Genomic DNA, 14,452 nt, shown 5'->3' with positions numbered 1-14,452 from the left:
TGTAGTCAAAATAGTATGTGTTCATTAATTAAAGACCCCATCATAAAGCATATGCACATGGGGACTGAATTGATTGCACAGGTAACCTTAGCTATGGCATTATCTGTGCAGAGAGGTTGACTTGTCATTCTTATTATTCCTTTAATGCTATTTTTTTTTAAGTTATTTTTTTCCATGTACATATTTTACTCTGAAAAACAGAAATTTTGTCAGGCAGAACCATATTGACTGCCAGCTTGAGTCATCAACAGATTTAAGACCTCTGGATCCTCAGCACGGACCATACTGTTTGAGCTAAGGGTGATGATAGTAGTTGGCTGTTACCCCTTTATGTGGGTAGCAGCCCCAGAAAAGGATGAAATGCATGCTTTGCCATTGCGCTTCATTCTTGTTTGTTGACAGCAGAGGGCTATAGAGATGCAGGACTCCAGGGTTCAAGTCCAGATTCTGTAAGGAAGATGTATGCTTCCCTTGAGTATACACCCTTCTGCAGCACCCTGGCTTCTCAGTGTCACCTTAATTCTTTCTTCTGTTTTTCCTCTTGTCCTGTGTACCCTAGTTACAGTGTTAGTCTGCTCTTATCACCTCTCCATATACCCCAGCTCCTGCCTCCAGTTTCCTCTGTGCCTTTCAACTTCTGTCCACTATGCTGACCCTCTATTTTCTGTCTAAATCTGCTCCTTTTTGGGGGCCCTCCTCTGTAGCCCTACCCCATCATTTCCATCCTCTGGTTCTTGCTTCTTACTCTTGTAATTGAGATAAATGTCTTCCTTGTCCTTCCCTTTGTTTCTTGGTGCCAAGGTTGGCAAATGAGAGCACAATGTTTTTTTTTTCTTCCTGTCTCTGCCATCACAGGCTGCCCGCTGGCTAGAATAGTCACAGAAAAGTCTGGGTCAGTCCCTCCAGCCCTGGAGGGGAGTACGCTGCTGTATGAGGAATTTGTTGCAACAAACCTATGCCTAATATATGTGAGCTGAGACTGTTTGAGGGCTTAAAACATAGCCATATTTGTGTAGTTAGGGACATGACTTTTGCTTTTCCCCAGATACTAAAGTTACTGACCCTGATAAATGTCAAGCCCGACTCCAAAGCAAGTTGATTCTATGTTTTTTTTGATGAAGTGGTTATAAGAGCCAAGTGACACCTTTAAGTCTTGCTTACTGCACTTAAAATGTGTGTTCTTGTTTAAACAGTAAAACACATGCTAAGTGAGATCGTATTGTACAATGGTTTACAAGATGCATACCTTCAGATCATATTTAATAATGTGTCAGCTATCATTGGAATGCTCCATGGACATAATATCAGTTCAGAAGTCTGGTGTGTGGAGCTGGGACCAGTCCTACCCCCAGCATTGCACCAGTGCGTAGATCCAATGGCAGGAGTGGCATCCTCTTCCACGCTCAGTTCCACATGGGCAGAACCCTCTTGGACTGTACAGTGCTGGGCGCGTGGCAGGGAGAGTGCGGGTGATGGGCTGGGGGTTTGCATGTTCTCATGGGCAGACATGCGAGCTGTGGTGCCCTGTGCCAGGGTCAGTGTTGAGGGGGGCAATGGGTACAGCTGGTTTCAGCCCTGGTAAGAGCAGGCTGAGATCATAGGAAGCATTACTGTGTGATTGCCCAGAACAGGTTCTAACTTTTAATACAGTGCAGTAATGCTTACTACAGTTTAAATAAAACATGTACTAAGTGTCCTGTGCAACAAGACCATAAGACTCTTTTCCTTCAATATTGACAAAATAAAATATTTTTTTCCTTTATCTTGTTTTTGTAAGTGCCTGAATCTTTTCGATTTAAATGTTGTTTTTTTAAATAGTCAGCATGAGGCAGATCCCTGCCATTAGAATATTTCAGCATGAATAGTTAGAGCTAAGCAAACTCATAAGGAGCTGAAAATAGGGTTTTATAATGAGAAGCATTGGACAACATTAAATATAGGTGGTACTACCAGCTCCATTCATTACAGGATCTTAAGATAATTATTCATCCCTATGAAATCATAGTAACTTTTGCTTTTCATCTTTCAAAGATCATAGCTCCTGGCAACATGATAATTTAATTAATTTATAAAAATACCCGTGTGTATTTGGCTTTGAGATGATCTCATCAAATTGAAATCACAGATGGTATGGGGGTATTTCTCCCTCCACCCCCACTGATGTAATGGGAATAGCCAGTTAGTAAAATTGATCTGCCTCTCAACATTTCTGTTCTAGATGGCATTGTCAGGCCATTTCTTTTTGGACAAGTATAATATATCAGCTCAGCTCTGCTAATGGGTGTTGCTGTTCATTGGTTGTGAGCATTCAGAGGGGTAAAATAAATATGAAGGAAAATTGAAATTTGGCTTTCAGAGTGTATTTGAGACAGTATCTTGCATATCATTTAAGAAATTCAGGTATTAGCAGTGGTTTTTGTTTATGATTTCTAATTCATATATTGAAGTAATGATTTAATACTTCATTCTTTGTGACAAAAATGATTCAAAGAGCCATATTTCTAGGGCTTTTTAAATGAAGGTTTCTAAGGGTAGCAGAAATGCTTAGGTAACACAGCTTTGGCATAATAAAGTCCATGAACTACTTGCTTAATTGTTTTCATACAAGCAGGCATTTGTGCATCAGTTTGTAATTTACAGTGATAGGAAACATCTGGTAAATATGTCAGTTCAGCCTCAAAAGAGGAAACACCCCTCTGCTTAAAAGAAATGGTACTTCCTGCTTTCATAAACAGTCATGTGCATAGTTCAGCAAGGCCTGATGCCTCTTGAGCTTTTTCCTTTATAGCACCATTGAATCCGTCTCTACAGAAGTACTGTGAATTTTGTGGCCTCATTTTGAACAAAACGGATTAGGAAAAAATTGCTTGATAATAAAAACTGTGGAAAGCCAGGGCAGGCAATCTTGGTTGTGAATATTTTCTGATTTTTCCAGAAATCAAGCAGAAGATTGAGCTGCTGATGTCAGTTAACTCTGAGAAGTCGTCCTCTTCAGAAAGGTACAGCTACATCTCTTGCATGAACAATTAATGGTGTAGCATTTGCAAACAAGCAGCACAGGGCATTTTTCCTTGTCAAGTTTGCTCTTATTGTTGATGTATTGCATGCTCATTATTGTAAAGTATTAATTGAATCTATGTTTTTGTTTAAGCTTTGTGTTTTTTTGCAAAGGTTATTGATTTTTTTTTTTTTTTTGTAATTAAGTCTAATCAGCTGCAGCATGCAAGTCATAATACAGCAGACTACTGGTGTGTGTGTGTGTGTGTGTATATATGTATATATATGCTGTTGTTGCAGTCTGTTCTATTTTTGTTTTCACCCAAAAAGCATCTTGATTTCTAAATTCAGTTTTAAAGATTCAATTTTTGTTGTTGTATTAAAAAAATCATTCCGCAGTTACCAAGGTTGCTGTTAAATTTAGTTAATAGAAAATATAACTTGGTTCAGCATAAGGCATCACCCAGTTATGTAGAAAGGGAGTGTCCTTTGCAAATAGCTCAGGAATTGCAAACCCACAAATTAGTCACATTCTGTAAGATAGATGTGATGCTTGTTCAAGTCTGTGCTAGGAAATGGAACAGTCACTGCATGCAGTAATGGTTCATGCCTGCAGGTAAGGACAAAATGACTCAGAACTGTTTTTAAGGCAATTATTTTATCTGTCAGTCAAATTATTATAAGTAGGCTGTTTTGTTTTACATAAATACTCTTATATTAAATAAACCTTTTAGCTTTTTTACATGAACTGTCCTCCTAGTGACTGTTTTTATGCTTTTAATATCCAAACCCTTTTGCTCATGGCTTGCTTGAGAACGAATTTTAACAGAAATGTGCGTTGAGAAAATTACGTCAATCAAAGGCAGTTTAAGATCAGTACAGATTAAAACGTTAGTTTAATTATTCATTTCTTCTATGTGTACGAGAACATGTCAGTATTATATTTTGGATGCGAGTTGCTGGTTTGACATTGGCCATTGGCAAAAATTGTACTATTATTAATTTAGTGTACCTAAACATAATATAGCTGATATGTTATCTAAAGCGTACTTTAATGAATAGCTTGGCATAATAAAATATAATGGCAGTATACTGAATCCTAACTTAAAGGAACACAAGATAAAAAGACAAATAATTCATAATGAGCAAATGCTGTGTAGCATGCAGGGCTTTAAAAAACAAAATGGGCAGTTTAATTGTATTTCTAACTATAGACAGGGAAGACATGTGGCAGTAAACCATATTGCCTTTTGCTAGCTGTAGTATGACAAAATATCAGAGCTCTGAAATACAGAAAATGGTGGGGGGGGGGGAGGGTGAGGGGAGTGGGTTGTTAAGACACCTTTCCAAAATGGAGAAATGAAAGAAAAGCTTTGGGGTTTTCTGCAAATAGGAACTAAAGCACATGACGAAAAGCATTTGTTTACCTCCACCTGGCCTCAGTATCATAACATTTGTAAATGTTATGATAATCAAATGGTGGTGATGGAATAGAGGATGATGGAGGTAAAAATGGACAGAAAACAGGTGTTAACTGTAATATTAGGAGCTTCTTTTAAGGGTTGCCACTGATGATGGGGTGATCCTAGTTACCAGATATTTTTAGCAGCATGAATGCCATAAATATTCTGATCAGAATATTTTTCTGTACACTATTGCATCTAGGTCTGAATTTGATTAATATGACTGATTAATAGGAATGTCTCTACAGAATTATTGCACATAACTGTGAAAGGAGAAAAGGATTTTCAAAATGTGTTTTAAGTCTACTATCCATTAGAAATGTCCTTAATTTGCAAACTAAAATTTGGCAACTGCAAAATTCATAAGGTTGCCTTATGATCTTAAGGGTTTCGGAGGAAAAGATAAATCTTAAACGCATAAAGATTAAAAGAGGGTATTATGTATTCACGCTTAACTTTTTTTGCAGTCTTTATAGAGATATCTAGTTTTGTGTGTGTGAGATTCTGTTCATTCTTTTATTAAATGAACATAAACTAGATAGTTAACGATGGTTTATAAGACTAGTAATTAGCAAAAGTAACTTTTATGTAGTCTCATGTATATGATTATTTTTAGAAAATAACCATCATTTCCCAGTTCTAAAATTACATTGAATTTATGTGCTGTCCAGCAGGAAGCAGTAATATTTGTCCTATTAGCTTTCAGATCCTTTTTAACCTGTTTAAAATAGTATATGAGAAGATATTTGCAGAAAAAAATCAGTAACATTTAAATATCTGATATTAAATAATGAAATTAAGAGGATTTAAAATAATGGGAAAAACTCTATCGTTAATCTATGGTGCAGAGACCCATATAATGTATATTTATTGCAGATATACATAATATTTATATGTAAACATGCTCTTTGGTGCACATTCAGCCTTATAGGAGTTCATTCACACTTACAAAGGTGGTATTTCCAAAGGTACCACTTCCTTAGAAGTTTGTGTATTCTGAGTTGCCAAGTGGAAGTGAGAGTCCATGTTTGGTCTCTTGTTTATCAGATTAGCAGAATTTGATGGATGAAACAGGTTACGATTTTTGCATTTTCACATAAACTGTCTGTATCTGAGTATAGGATGGTGATGGAGAGTTGACTAAATAGAAGATGATGCAGCCATGTTTGCAAGTATTCCTTGAGAGGAGGGGATGTTCTTTTGTTGGGTCACCGTTATTCTGTCAGAGAGGAATAATTCTTAGTTGAAGGACACTGGAATAAAATGAACAATTGGCTTTCTTTTAAGAAAGCTTAAAGTCTCAAGAATCCTGTTTGCACGGGCCTGTGATAGTCACTGCTTCATGTTTACTTCTTTTTAAGAGGCTGTTACATGAAAGGAAACTAACATGGCTGAGAGATGATAGAGGCTTTATCTCAGGGAGGCTTTCAGGTTGGTTTGGGGGTGGTTACATCAAAAAAGGAAATTAATAAAAATATAAGGCACTTTTCCCTATGAAGTTCAGTGAAAAATATTTGAAAACACTTTAGTTGCAAATGTAATGTTTCATTAAGTAGACCGAAGTAGGTAAAATTGTGGAGTAAAAAGTAAAATTGTGGGAACCTCAAATAGTGAGATGTTTCATTACATTTACAGTGTCATATTTTCTTTATTTTGCCTAATGTTATAACATTAATGAGGCAAATTTTTGAAAATCATGTAAATTGCCTTGGTAGTATGCAGCTAGAGAGCCTGAATATTCTTTAGCTTATTCAATGATGGATATATAATACTGCCTGTAGAGTTCATACTGGATCCATTAGAGAGTAGACTTGACCATAACCATCTCACTTTCATATTTCAAATGTTCTGCCCTCTTACCATTAATTTTGCATTCAGAACTTCTGAATGTGATATATTTTAAAGGTATGTCTGTCTTGAGTGCATGCTTGTTTTTGCACCTATGCATACTTATATATAAATACTTTGTGGAACTCCTTGTTAACTTTGACTGCATTATAAATAAAGTGTTGTTTTATAATCACTGGAATGTTTCTTAACAAAATTAACACACAGTATGCTATTCTTTCTTGCAAATCAAAATGAAGAGCTCAGTAAATTATATTTACAGGTGCTATTTCTGGATCCAGAATTGATGTTCTGTTGTTTCAGTGGTATGTAGTTTGACACAAGATGTTTTTGATAAAGGTCATCCACAAGGCTGGTGGGCCCATATATTTGACCTAGTTTTTATGTATCTTTTTGCAAACCCTGCACATGCATTTTTTTGTTTTAAGATGAATGCATGCTTCAGTGCTCTCATGAAAGAGAGAAAGCAAATAATCAATATCAGGCCAGCATTCTTGGGCAGTGTCACAGCAGCTGACCAATGTATATGTATGATGAAAGGAAAGTGATTACATTTTCAAGGTTCCAAGGGGTTTTATAAATAGCAGTGAGGGGAAAATATTTTCAAATGGTAAAATAATTTCTTGACTATGTATGTCCCTTTTGTTCCAAATGTGTAGCATGAGTGTTGGGGGTTATATAGGGATGACTTGCTTGTTCTTTCTGCTTTTTTATTTTCAAGTCTGTAGCCTTGAGCCCTGTATACTACTCTATCTTTTTGCAATGGTCTTTTCAGAGCGAATTTAAATGGATTCCTTTTCTTGATGCTTTTACATTTTCAGTTGTTTGAGCCATCTGCACAAATTCAGTCAGGAAGAAAGAAAAGTGAGGAAGAAATCTAAAAAAATAAAGATGGAGGACTTCCAGTATCTCTGTTGTCTTTTTCAAGGAAAAAAAGCTTATGCTAGTCATGAAGAGGGCTGGGAAGCTGTAAAATTCCTTCATAAATAACAACCTCGATTTTTAAATTAGTGAGTTAGGTTTTGAACTGGTATAGTATTGAGGCAAAGTAGTGTCATTTGGTTCTAACAAATGGATAAGACAAATTCTGGCAGACAATATTCAGCTGATTATCTCTAGCACAACATGGCATTAGTGTGTGAGATAGATATGTTTTGGAATAACTGGTAGATAATGGTTTGTAACAAGGCTATACATATGTGGGTATTTTGTGACAACAAAATTGAAACTGGAATAATATGTCATGTACCAAAATAATGCAATTGGTTTATTTAATCTTTTTTCTAATTCTATTGTATGTAATATAAAGCTACTAAAAAGATGCTTTCATTTTTCTTGCCCATTTTTTGTTCATTTATACTTTATTTTCTTTTTTAAAACTAGTAATAGCTAAAATAAGTCTTGGTTTAGTCTTTAATTCAGAATAGTTCAAATTGATTTTTAGTAAACTTCTCTTGCTGCTTTTAACTTTCAGTTTGTTATTAAAAGTAGCTCAGAAGATGTATGCTGCAATTATACATTATAGTTTACTTTTCCTTTTTCAAGAACAGTTAATTAACTTTGCTTTTAATAGCATGCTTGACAATAGTTACATTTTTTACATGCAAACAGTGAACTTATATGACCCTTAATGTACTGGAGTTTCAGGTTTAAGTGAAATTTGAAAGAGGTATGGACATAGGTAATGTTTTGTTGTAATTTACAATTTTACTGGTTTAAAAACATCAGTGGATATAACATGTTTGCCTAGGGTAAATTTAAAGCTTTCTGGACATCACATATCCACCAGTTGCAACTTTTTAGAGAGGCAGTCACTCCAAAAATGCATTATTTTTACTGTTTTAAACTTCAGATATTTAGAGTATTTTTGGGTGTGCTTTTTTGTCCTCAGTGGTAGACTTTCCTTTTATCTCTGCTCTGTCTAGAATCATATTTGAATTTAACATCACTTTGTAGCAAATCTTTTTGCTATACCTTTGTAAGAAGAAAATATAGAATGATACCCTTTTGTCTACCACTTTGTAGTTACATTTTCTTTTGATGTGTTCTTCAACATAAACTTGTTTTTGACGTGGTTTAATTGTAGGGGACCACAGTTTTTGTGTTTTGAGAAGTACAGAGCACAGATGGGATATTTATCTGCATGCATAGTTGGAGCCAAGATGACAGATTATCTGGGAGAATGTCAGGGGCCTGTACAAGACTGTTTGTTTTTCATAAAAAACGTTCTTCATTAGGCATTTATGCTGAGCACACTGGTGGTAACTAGAATGAAAGCAGTTTATGGCTGCAAATGATAGGAAGGGAATAATTTAAGTGGTGTACATTTTTCTTCCCCTTTTTTCAATAAATGTGTCCGTCTGATTCATACTTGTTGCACTAAGGTAAAAAAAAAAAGGGGGGTAGGGAAAAAACTGATTGGTAATTTAGGAACCAGAACTTATATCTGGTAGATTTAACCTATTTTTATAACTTGAAACTTTTAGCTTAATGATTGATGTTGTTACTTGACATGAATATCTACATTTACGTGGCTAAGCAATGTTTAGTGGACTATTTTTGATATAGGGTGCACAGCAGTGTGCCTCTAATATAAAATCATTGCATTTGTATGTAGATGCCCTGTGTAGTTGCTAATATTACAAAATAAATTATGCTGAAACCTTCTGTAATTGAGCTACTATCAAGCCACTCAAAAACAAATATAAGAATGTTTGTGCAGTGCAACTATTTACATTATACAATGATCTGATGTAAAAGCTTTCATTGGCATGCATTTGAAATAAATTGATTAATCATAAGTCATAAGTAAGCTATGCAAGTCATTCCAAATGAAAGCTGATAAAGCCATTACACCACTCCATTCCATCATGTGTTCTGTAAAATACCTTACGAGTATACCGTCTTAAAGAAAATGTTTCGGAATCTCTGCATCTGTGAAGCCCAATTTCCTGAATTACTAGAAATTTGATTTTAGGGTTCAAAAGAAAAACTATATGACATTTACATCTGACATCAAATAGCGTTTTGGTACCTAAATTTGTGTGACTGTAAAGTCTCAGGCAACTTTATACTTTATCTATCATTTTCCCTCTTAAATTCTTCTGTACTTTCTTCCAAGTAAGCGCTCCTTAGGTAAACACTTTAATGAAATTCGGACAAGATTCATCTTATAGGTGATGCCTACAAACCTCAGCCTGCTGACCTGGCTAGGCAGGTGATGAGTTATTGCTTCCTCTTTCCTTATTTTCCTTTTTCAGTTGCTTTTAACTCCAGTTAAAAAACAAATTCGTCCATCACAAAAAAAGGCATCCAAACCACACCCACAACATGTGTTAACTAACAAAGTATTCCAAATTCTTTACCATGTCACTCAATTTCCCTATTTTTGTATCCATGTTCTTAGGCTGTGAACTTGTGTGTAGGGATTGTCTCTTGACTGTGCTTGTGGATTGTCAAGGAAATTGAGGCCATGTCCAAACTGCAGCTCTTTGGAGTGCGAACATTAGGGCCAACATGTTTAATAGGATTTTAAGATTGAGTACCCTTTTCTGGATATCTAAATAATCTACCTTGGCATCCAATATTATGCAGTCTTCCAAATCTACAAATAAATGTGTGGATAGCCTGGGATATCTCTCTTCTAGTGATAAAAAAATAATGTTTTCTAGCTTTAAAAACTTGTACGATATCCGTATTTTTTAAATCAGTGACCGCAAGGGTTTTTAATGACCCAAGATGGTGACCATCAGCGTTACAATGAAACTTGCTGAGTGCCAAGTGAAATCAGGTATCAATTTAAAATGAGCATTATAGCAAAATAGTGCTAAGCAACAGCATTAAGCGGGGGTTGCCTATACCTGGTCTAGGTCTTGGGGCAGTATATTTTTGAGGTGGGAGAAAAAGGAAATTACTTCAGGTCCTCTATCCCAAATTTGTTTGCCTTCTGGCAGTAGCGTAGATCATATCCAGACTTCAGGAGAGTTTTAAAAAACAAGCCAAGCAAAATCTTGAAATCTTTCTCTGTAGTCCTTCCTTTAACTAATTTCTGTTTCCATTCCTAGAGTATTTAGACCAGGGATGGGCAAAGTATGGGCTGCAGGCTAGACCTGGCCTGCCAAGGTATTTTGTCTGGCCCACAGCAGGTCACTTGGCCCCTGCCTGGCTCAGGCATGGGGGACAGCCCAGGCCGTGGTGCATGTGGCCTGTCTCACTGCTTTTGGGTATGCAACAGGGCTAGGGTGGCCTGGTGGCCTGATTGTTTCCCAGCAGCCCCAGTGGTGGTGGCTCCACTGACCCACCACCTGGGCACTCTGGCCCAACCTCCCCATGCCCACCACCAAGGGTGGGACCTGTGTGGGCAGAATGTGTGGCTAGGTGGCTGGGAGCTGCACCCAGGAGCAGGATGGGCAGGTGGGGCCGGGGATTGGGATCATGGGACAGTGACAGTGCAGGGCTGGGGCCCAGGGCAGAGCTGTGATCCACTGCTTGCCTGACTCTGTGATGGGTGCTGGTTCTGTGGGCAGGGGCATGTGGGGAGCAGATCATGGCTCTGCCCTGGCCTAGACTTAAGATCCTGGATCCGGTTCCCTGCCCGCCCATGGCCCCATCCCATCTGCCCGTGGGGTGGTGACAGCATAGGGCTGAGTCCCAGGGTAGAGATGCAATCCACTCCCTGCTCACCACAGCCCGTGGCACTGGTGCCTGTTGCAGGGCATGCAGGCAGCAGATCGTGGCTCTGCCCTGGCCCCAGCCCTATGCTGTCACCAGCCTATGATCCCAATCCCAGCCCCGGCCCTGGCCTCACCTGCCTGTCCTGCTCCTGGATGCTGCTCCCTGCCCATTTGTGGTCCCATCCCAGCTGACTGGCCATGTGCGGGGGCACTTAGGGAGTTTTGGTGAGCTGTGGCTGGGGTGGGGGAGGAGTTGACTCTGCTCTCGAGAGCAGACTAAAACTTCCTAAGTGGCCCTCTGGCCGAAATAATTGTCCACCCCTGGTTTAGACCTTTGTGAAATCTGTCCTTTTTTTCATGGAGCAGTTTTCTTATGCCTCTAGTCTTTCCACATGTCCAGGGCCTTCCTAAAGAAGACATAGACTGGACTGTCCCTTCATGGCTCAGTTGTACTAGACCCCTGCATCTGTCAAGTACCTTTGTCTGTCTTTTCTTACAGAAAGGAGGCATTATTTGGCCAGAAATTCCTCTAGCAGTGGACTAAGCATTACTAGTTCTTCAAGCAGGTACTTGCTTCTGTGCCAAAGTTTCCATGCTAACATTGGCTTCAGTAGCAGCTAGTACTTGGATAGTAATGTTATACCCACTAGAGATTGGATTAGAGGTGCACTGCTGGAATCTCTCTCAATCACAGCTGTGGCAAATGCATCAAAGAGTTAGAAGTTTCTTTAATGGAGTGGGACAGGACTTGTGCAGTTGCAAGTAAGTTTGGTGGACAACTGCTAGTTTTAACATTCTCCATCAACACCAGCCCTGCAGATTCTCCTTAACTCATGCTTCTTTTGCCATCCCCTCTGACCACAGGGACCTCTCAATTACTGTCAGCCCTGAATACCATTTGGTGTCATGTCCACCTGTGTTCCACCCCAGCTTCTTGGAATAAAATCCAGATGATGCCTTCAATTGACTTTGTTCTCCAAGGAGTATACAATGAGGTTCTTTCTCAAAATTCCATTCTTCTTCAGTGCTTGGCCTGTTTTTCAGAATAAGTACACAGTAAACCTATCCATTGGTTACTACTTTCCTGTCCAGTTCTTTAGGCCACAAGCAACAAGAATTGAAGTGCTTCTAATATAACAGACTGCCACCTTGGAAAGGAGTAAAGTGTCTACTGAGTTGGACTGAGACTTCACACCATGAAGGTCAGCTGCTGCTGTTCTTAAGTCTAAGCCTAAACAACATAGAAAGAATTCAACTGTTCACTCTTCTGTTCCAAATTAGCTATCTAATGTAACAAGAGAAAGTTAATCAGTTAAAACAGGGGTTTTCCACCGGGGTACACATACCCCTGTGGGTACTTGGGATGGCATCAGAGGATACTCAGCAGCGGGCGCCACTGCCTCTGGCACTTCTGCCGCTGCTGTGCTGCCAACACTGCTGCTGCCGGCACTTTCTGCCTTCTCAACCAGCCACCAGGGGTACACTGACCCCGAAAGGTTGAATACCCCCGAGTTAAAACATTGCACATTCCAGTTAGCGGCAAGCATTAGAATCCAAACACTTTCCTTACACGTTTAATTTCATCCTTACACATTTATTTTCATCTCATTGCTTTCCAAATAAGGAATATTTCAGTCTCAGTGGTCAGAAAAGTAAGTCAGAGAGAGAATAACATCATCATCCTCAGAATGTGTGGATTGTACCAGGGGTCAGAAAGGAAAGACAAAAAGAAATAGTCAGTTCATAAGAAATGAATCCTTTTCTTCACTATCAAAATTATAAAGGGGGGAAGCCTAAAATCCAGAAAAGATTCCTTTTCAAAAGTGTTTGACACAGTGCTGCACATGTTTGCAAGAATTTGTTGACAGCATACCATTAAGAGTGACGACTAACTGAATAAGATGTAGAAAGATGAAAAATAGAACACGAGCTTTTTTGAACCTGAGTTTGTTTCATCAAATGCTGTGAAAAAACAGCATAGAGCAATGTACAATTAAGCTAGAGAGGCAACAGTCATCATTAAGAAAATAAAAAAAGGGCTTAGTGTTTTTTTTACTGGCTTGGAGAATATAATTAAGTTAGTGAAAGTGGTTGTGCAAACACAAACATGTTAAAGAAATACAGAAATGTTATGTTATATCCAATATAAAGGCAGATTGACACTTCCAAAAATTGAAGCAATGGACGTTTCTTCCATGCAGAATACAGGGAACCCTGTGTTCTTTTATCTGAAGGATTCTTCTTCCTCAAAGCCCATTCAGAGAAGGAAGGCTACCTCTGTACATAGCTGCCTCCTGGTTTGCTAGCCTTTGTGAGAATCTAATACCCTTCCTGTGATTAAAAAAAATACCATTTCTAAAGAAGATCCTGTACACATCCACCTTTTGTCTGTTGTCTTTGTGTCAAACTCCTTTACCTTCCCTTCATTTAAATAGCAAAAAAAGGTAATAATTGGAACAGGGTTGTCCAGCTTCCCAGCAGGGGCTGTACACTTCATGGGGCTGCACCATGACACGCTCCCCCACCCACTCTGCATTGTGCACCCATGTGAATGCTTGTACCCTCCCACATACTGCAGACCTTCATGAGTGCTCCACCACTGCATTGCATGCCTGCATGGGTGCTCTAGCCTCCCCCACCGATCCATCACATACCTCATGGGCTGTTCCACTGCTGTTCCACATGCCCATGTGGGCACTCCCTTCCTGCACTGCATGCCTGGCTTTGGCCTCACCTTCTGCTTCCTGTGCTGCTGCACCATCCTGCCTCCTGGGGCAGGAGCTGGAAGTGGAACCTAGAGGAGGGAAGGGGAGCCAGTAGACTTTGGCTGCATTTGCAAATGGAGCAATTGGAGGAGTGGCAGCTGGCCTGGGGGCTGCAACTTAACCCCTCACAGACTTTGTGTAGTCTGCAGGCTGCCAGTTGGACAGCCCTGAATTACAAGACCACTGAGGATCAAACTGTAGAAGTAATCTGGACAAATCAGATATTTAATTTTTCAACTATACCTCTCTAATTAGACTATAAAGTGCCATTGTGCCCAGCCGTCTGCCTTACCCTGAAGTGTTAGACAACTCAGTGCCCCAAATCAACTTGAGAGATCTACATGCATACTCAGTCTTCCTGTACTTTCCAGACACCCTGAGTTTGCTTTGGATGTTAGTCTCATGTATAGATTTAATAACTTAGGCAGATTTCAACATGCGGTGACCACAGACATTACTGTTTACCGACTACATCAAGTGCTTGGTTATGTATCCATTGCAAAATTTCTGTTTACCAGGAGAAGGTCTTGTTTTTAGAGTAGTTTATACTTCCAAAGTTTGATTTAATTTAAGGTATCCTCAAATCACCAGTGCAAAGTTAACAGATGTCACCCCTCCCTTTATGGTGAGAAACCTGTTCAAACTCACAGAGTAAAGGGTATTGATATTTGGTAGAAATCTGCAAGTGTGAATAGGCTAGTGCTGA

General features: G+C 38.9%; 1 protein-coding gene across 12 annotated transcripts in view; it reads left to right on the top strand.

The window, feature by feature from the left end:
• Nucleotides 1-14,452, top strand: part of SRPK2 (SRSF protein kinase 2) — a 276,798-nt gene that overhangs the window by 98,497 nt on the left and 163,849 nt on the right. For 3 of the 12 annotated variants that reach the window (XM_059725862.1, XM_059725858.1, XM_059725852.1), the window contains exon 3: nt 2,936-2,999. The exons of 7 other annotated variants lie outside the window; for them this stretch is intronic. In XM_059725862.1, coding sequence (XP_059581845.1) covers nt 2,962-2,999 — 38 coding nt within the window. In that variant the 5' untranslated portion in view covers nt 2,936-2,961. Of the gene's footprint in view, nt 1-2,734; nt 3,000-14,452 lie in introns of those variants that run through there. 2 more of the 12 variants (XM_059725857.1, XM_059725859.1) reach the window with 1 other exon arrangement.

This window comes from Alligator mississippiensis, chromosome 4, assembly GCF_030867095.1.
Source record: "Alligator mississippiensis isolate rAllMis1 chromosome 4, rAllMis1, whole genome shotgun sequence".
Taxonomy (NCBI): Eukaryota; Metazoa; Chordata; order Crocodylia; family Alligatoridae; genus Alligator; species Alligator mississippiensis.
This window is presented reverse-complemented; position numbering and strand designations above follow the sequence as displayed.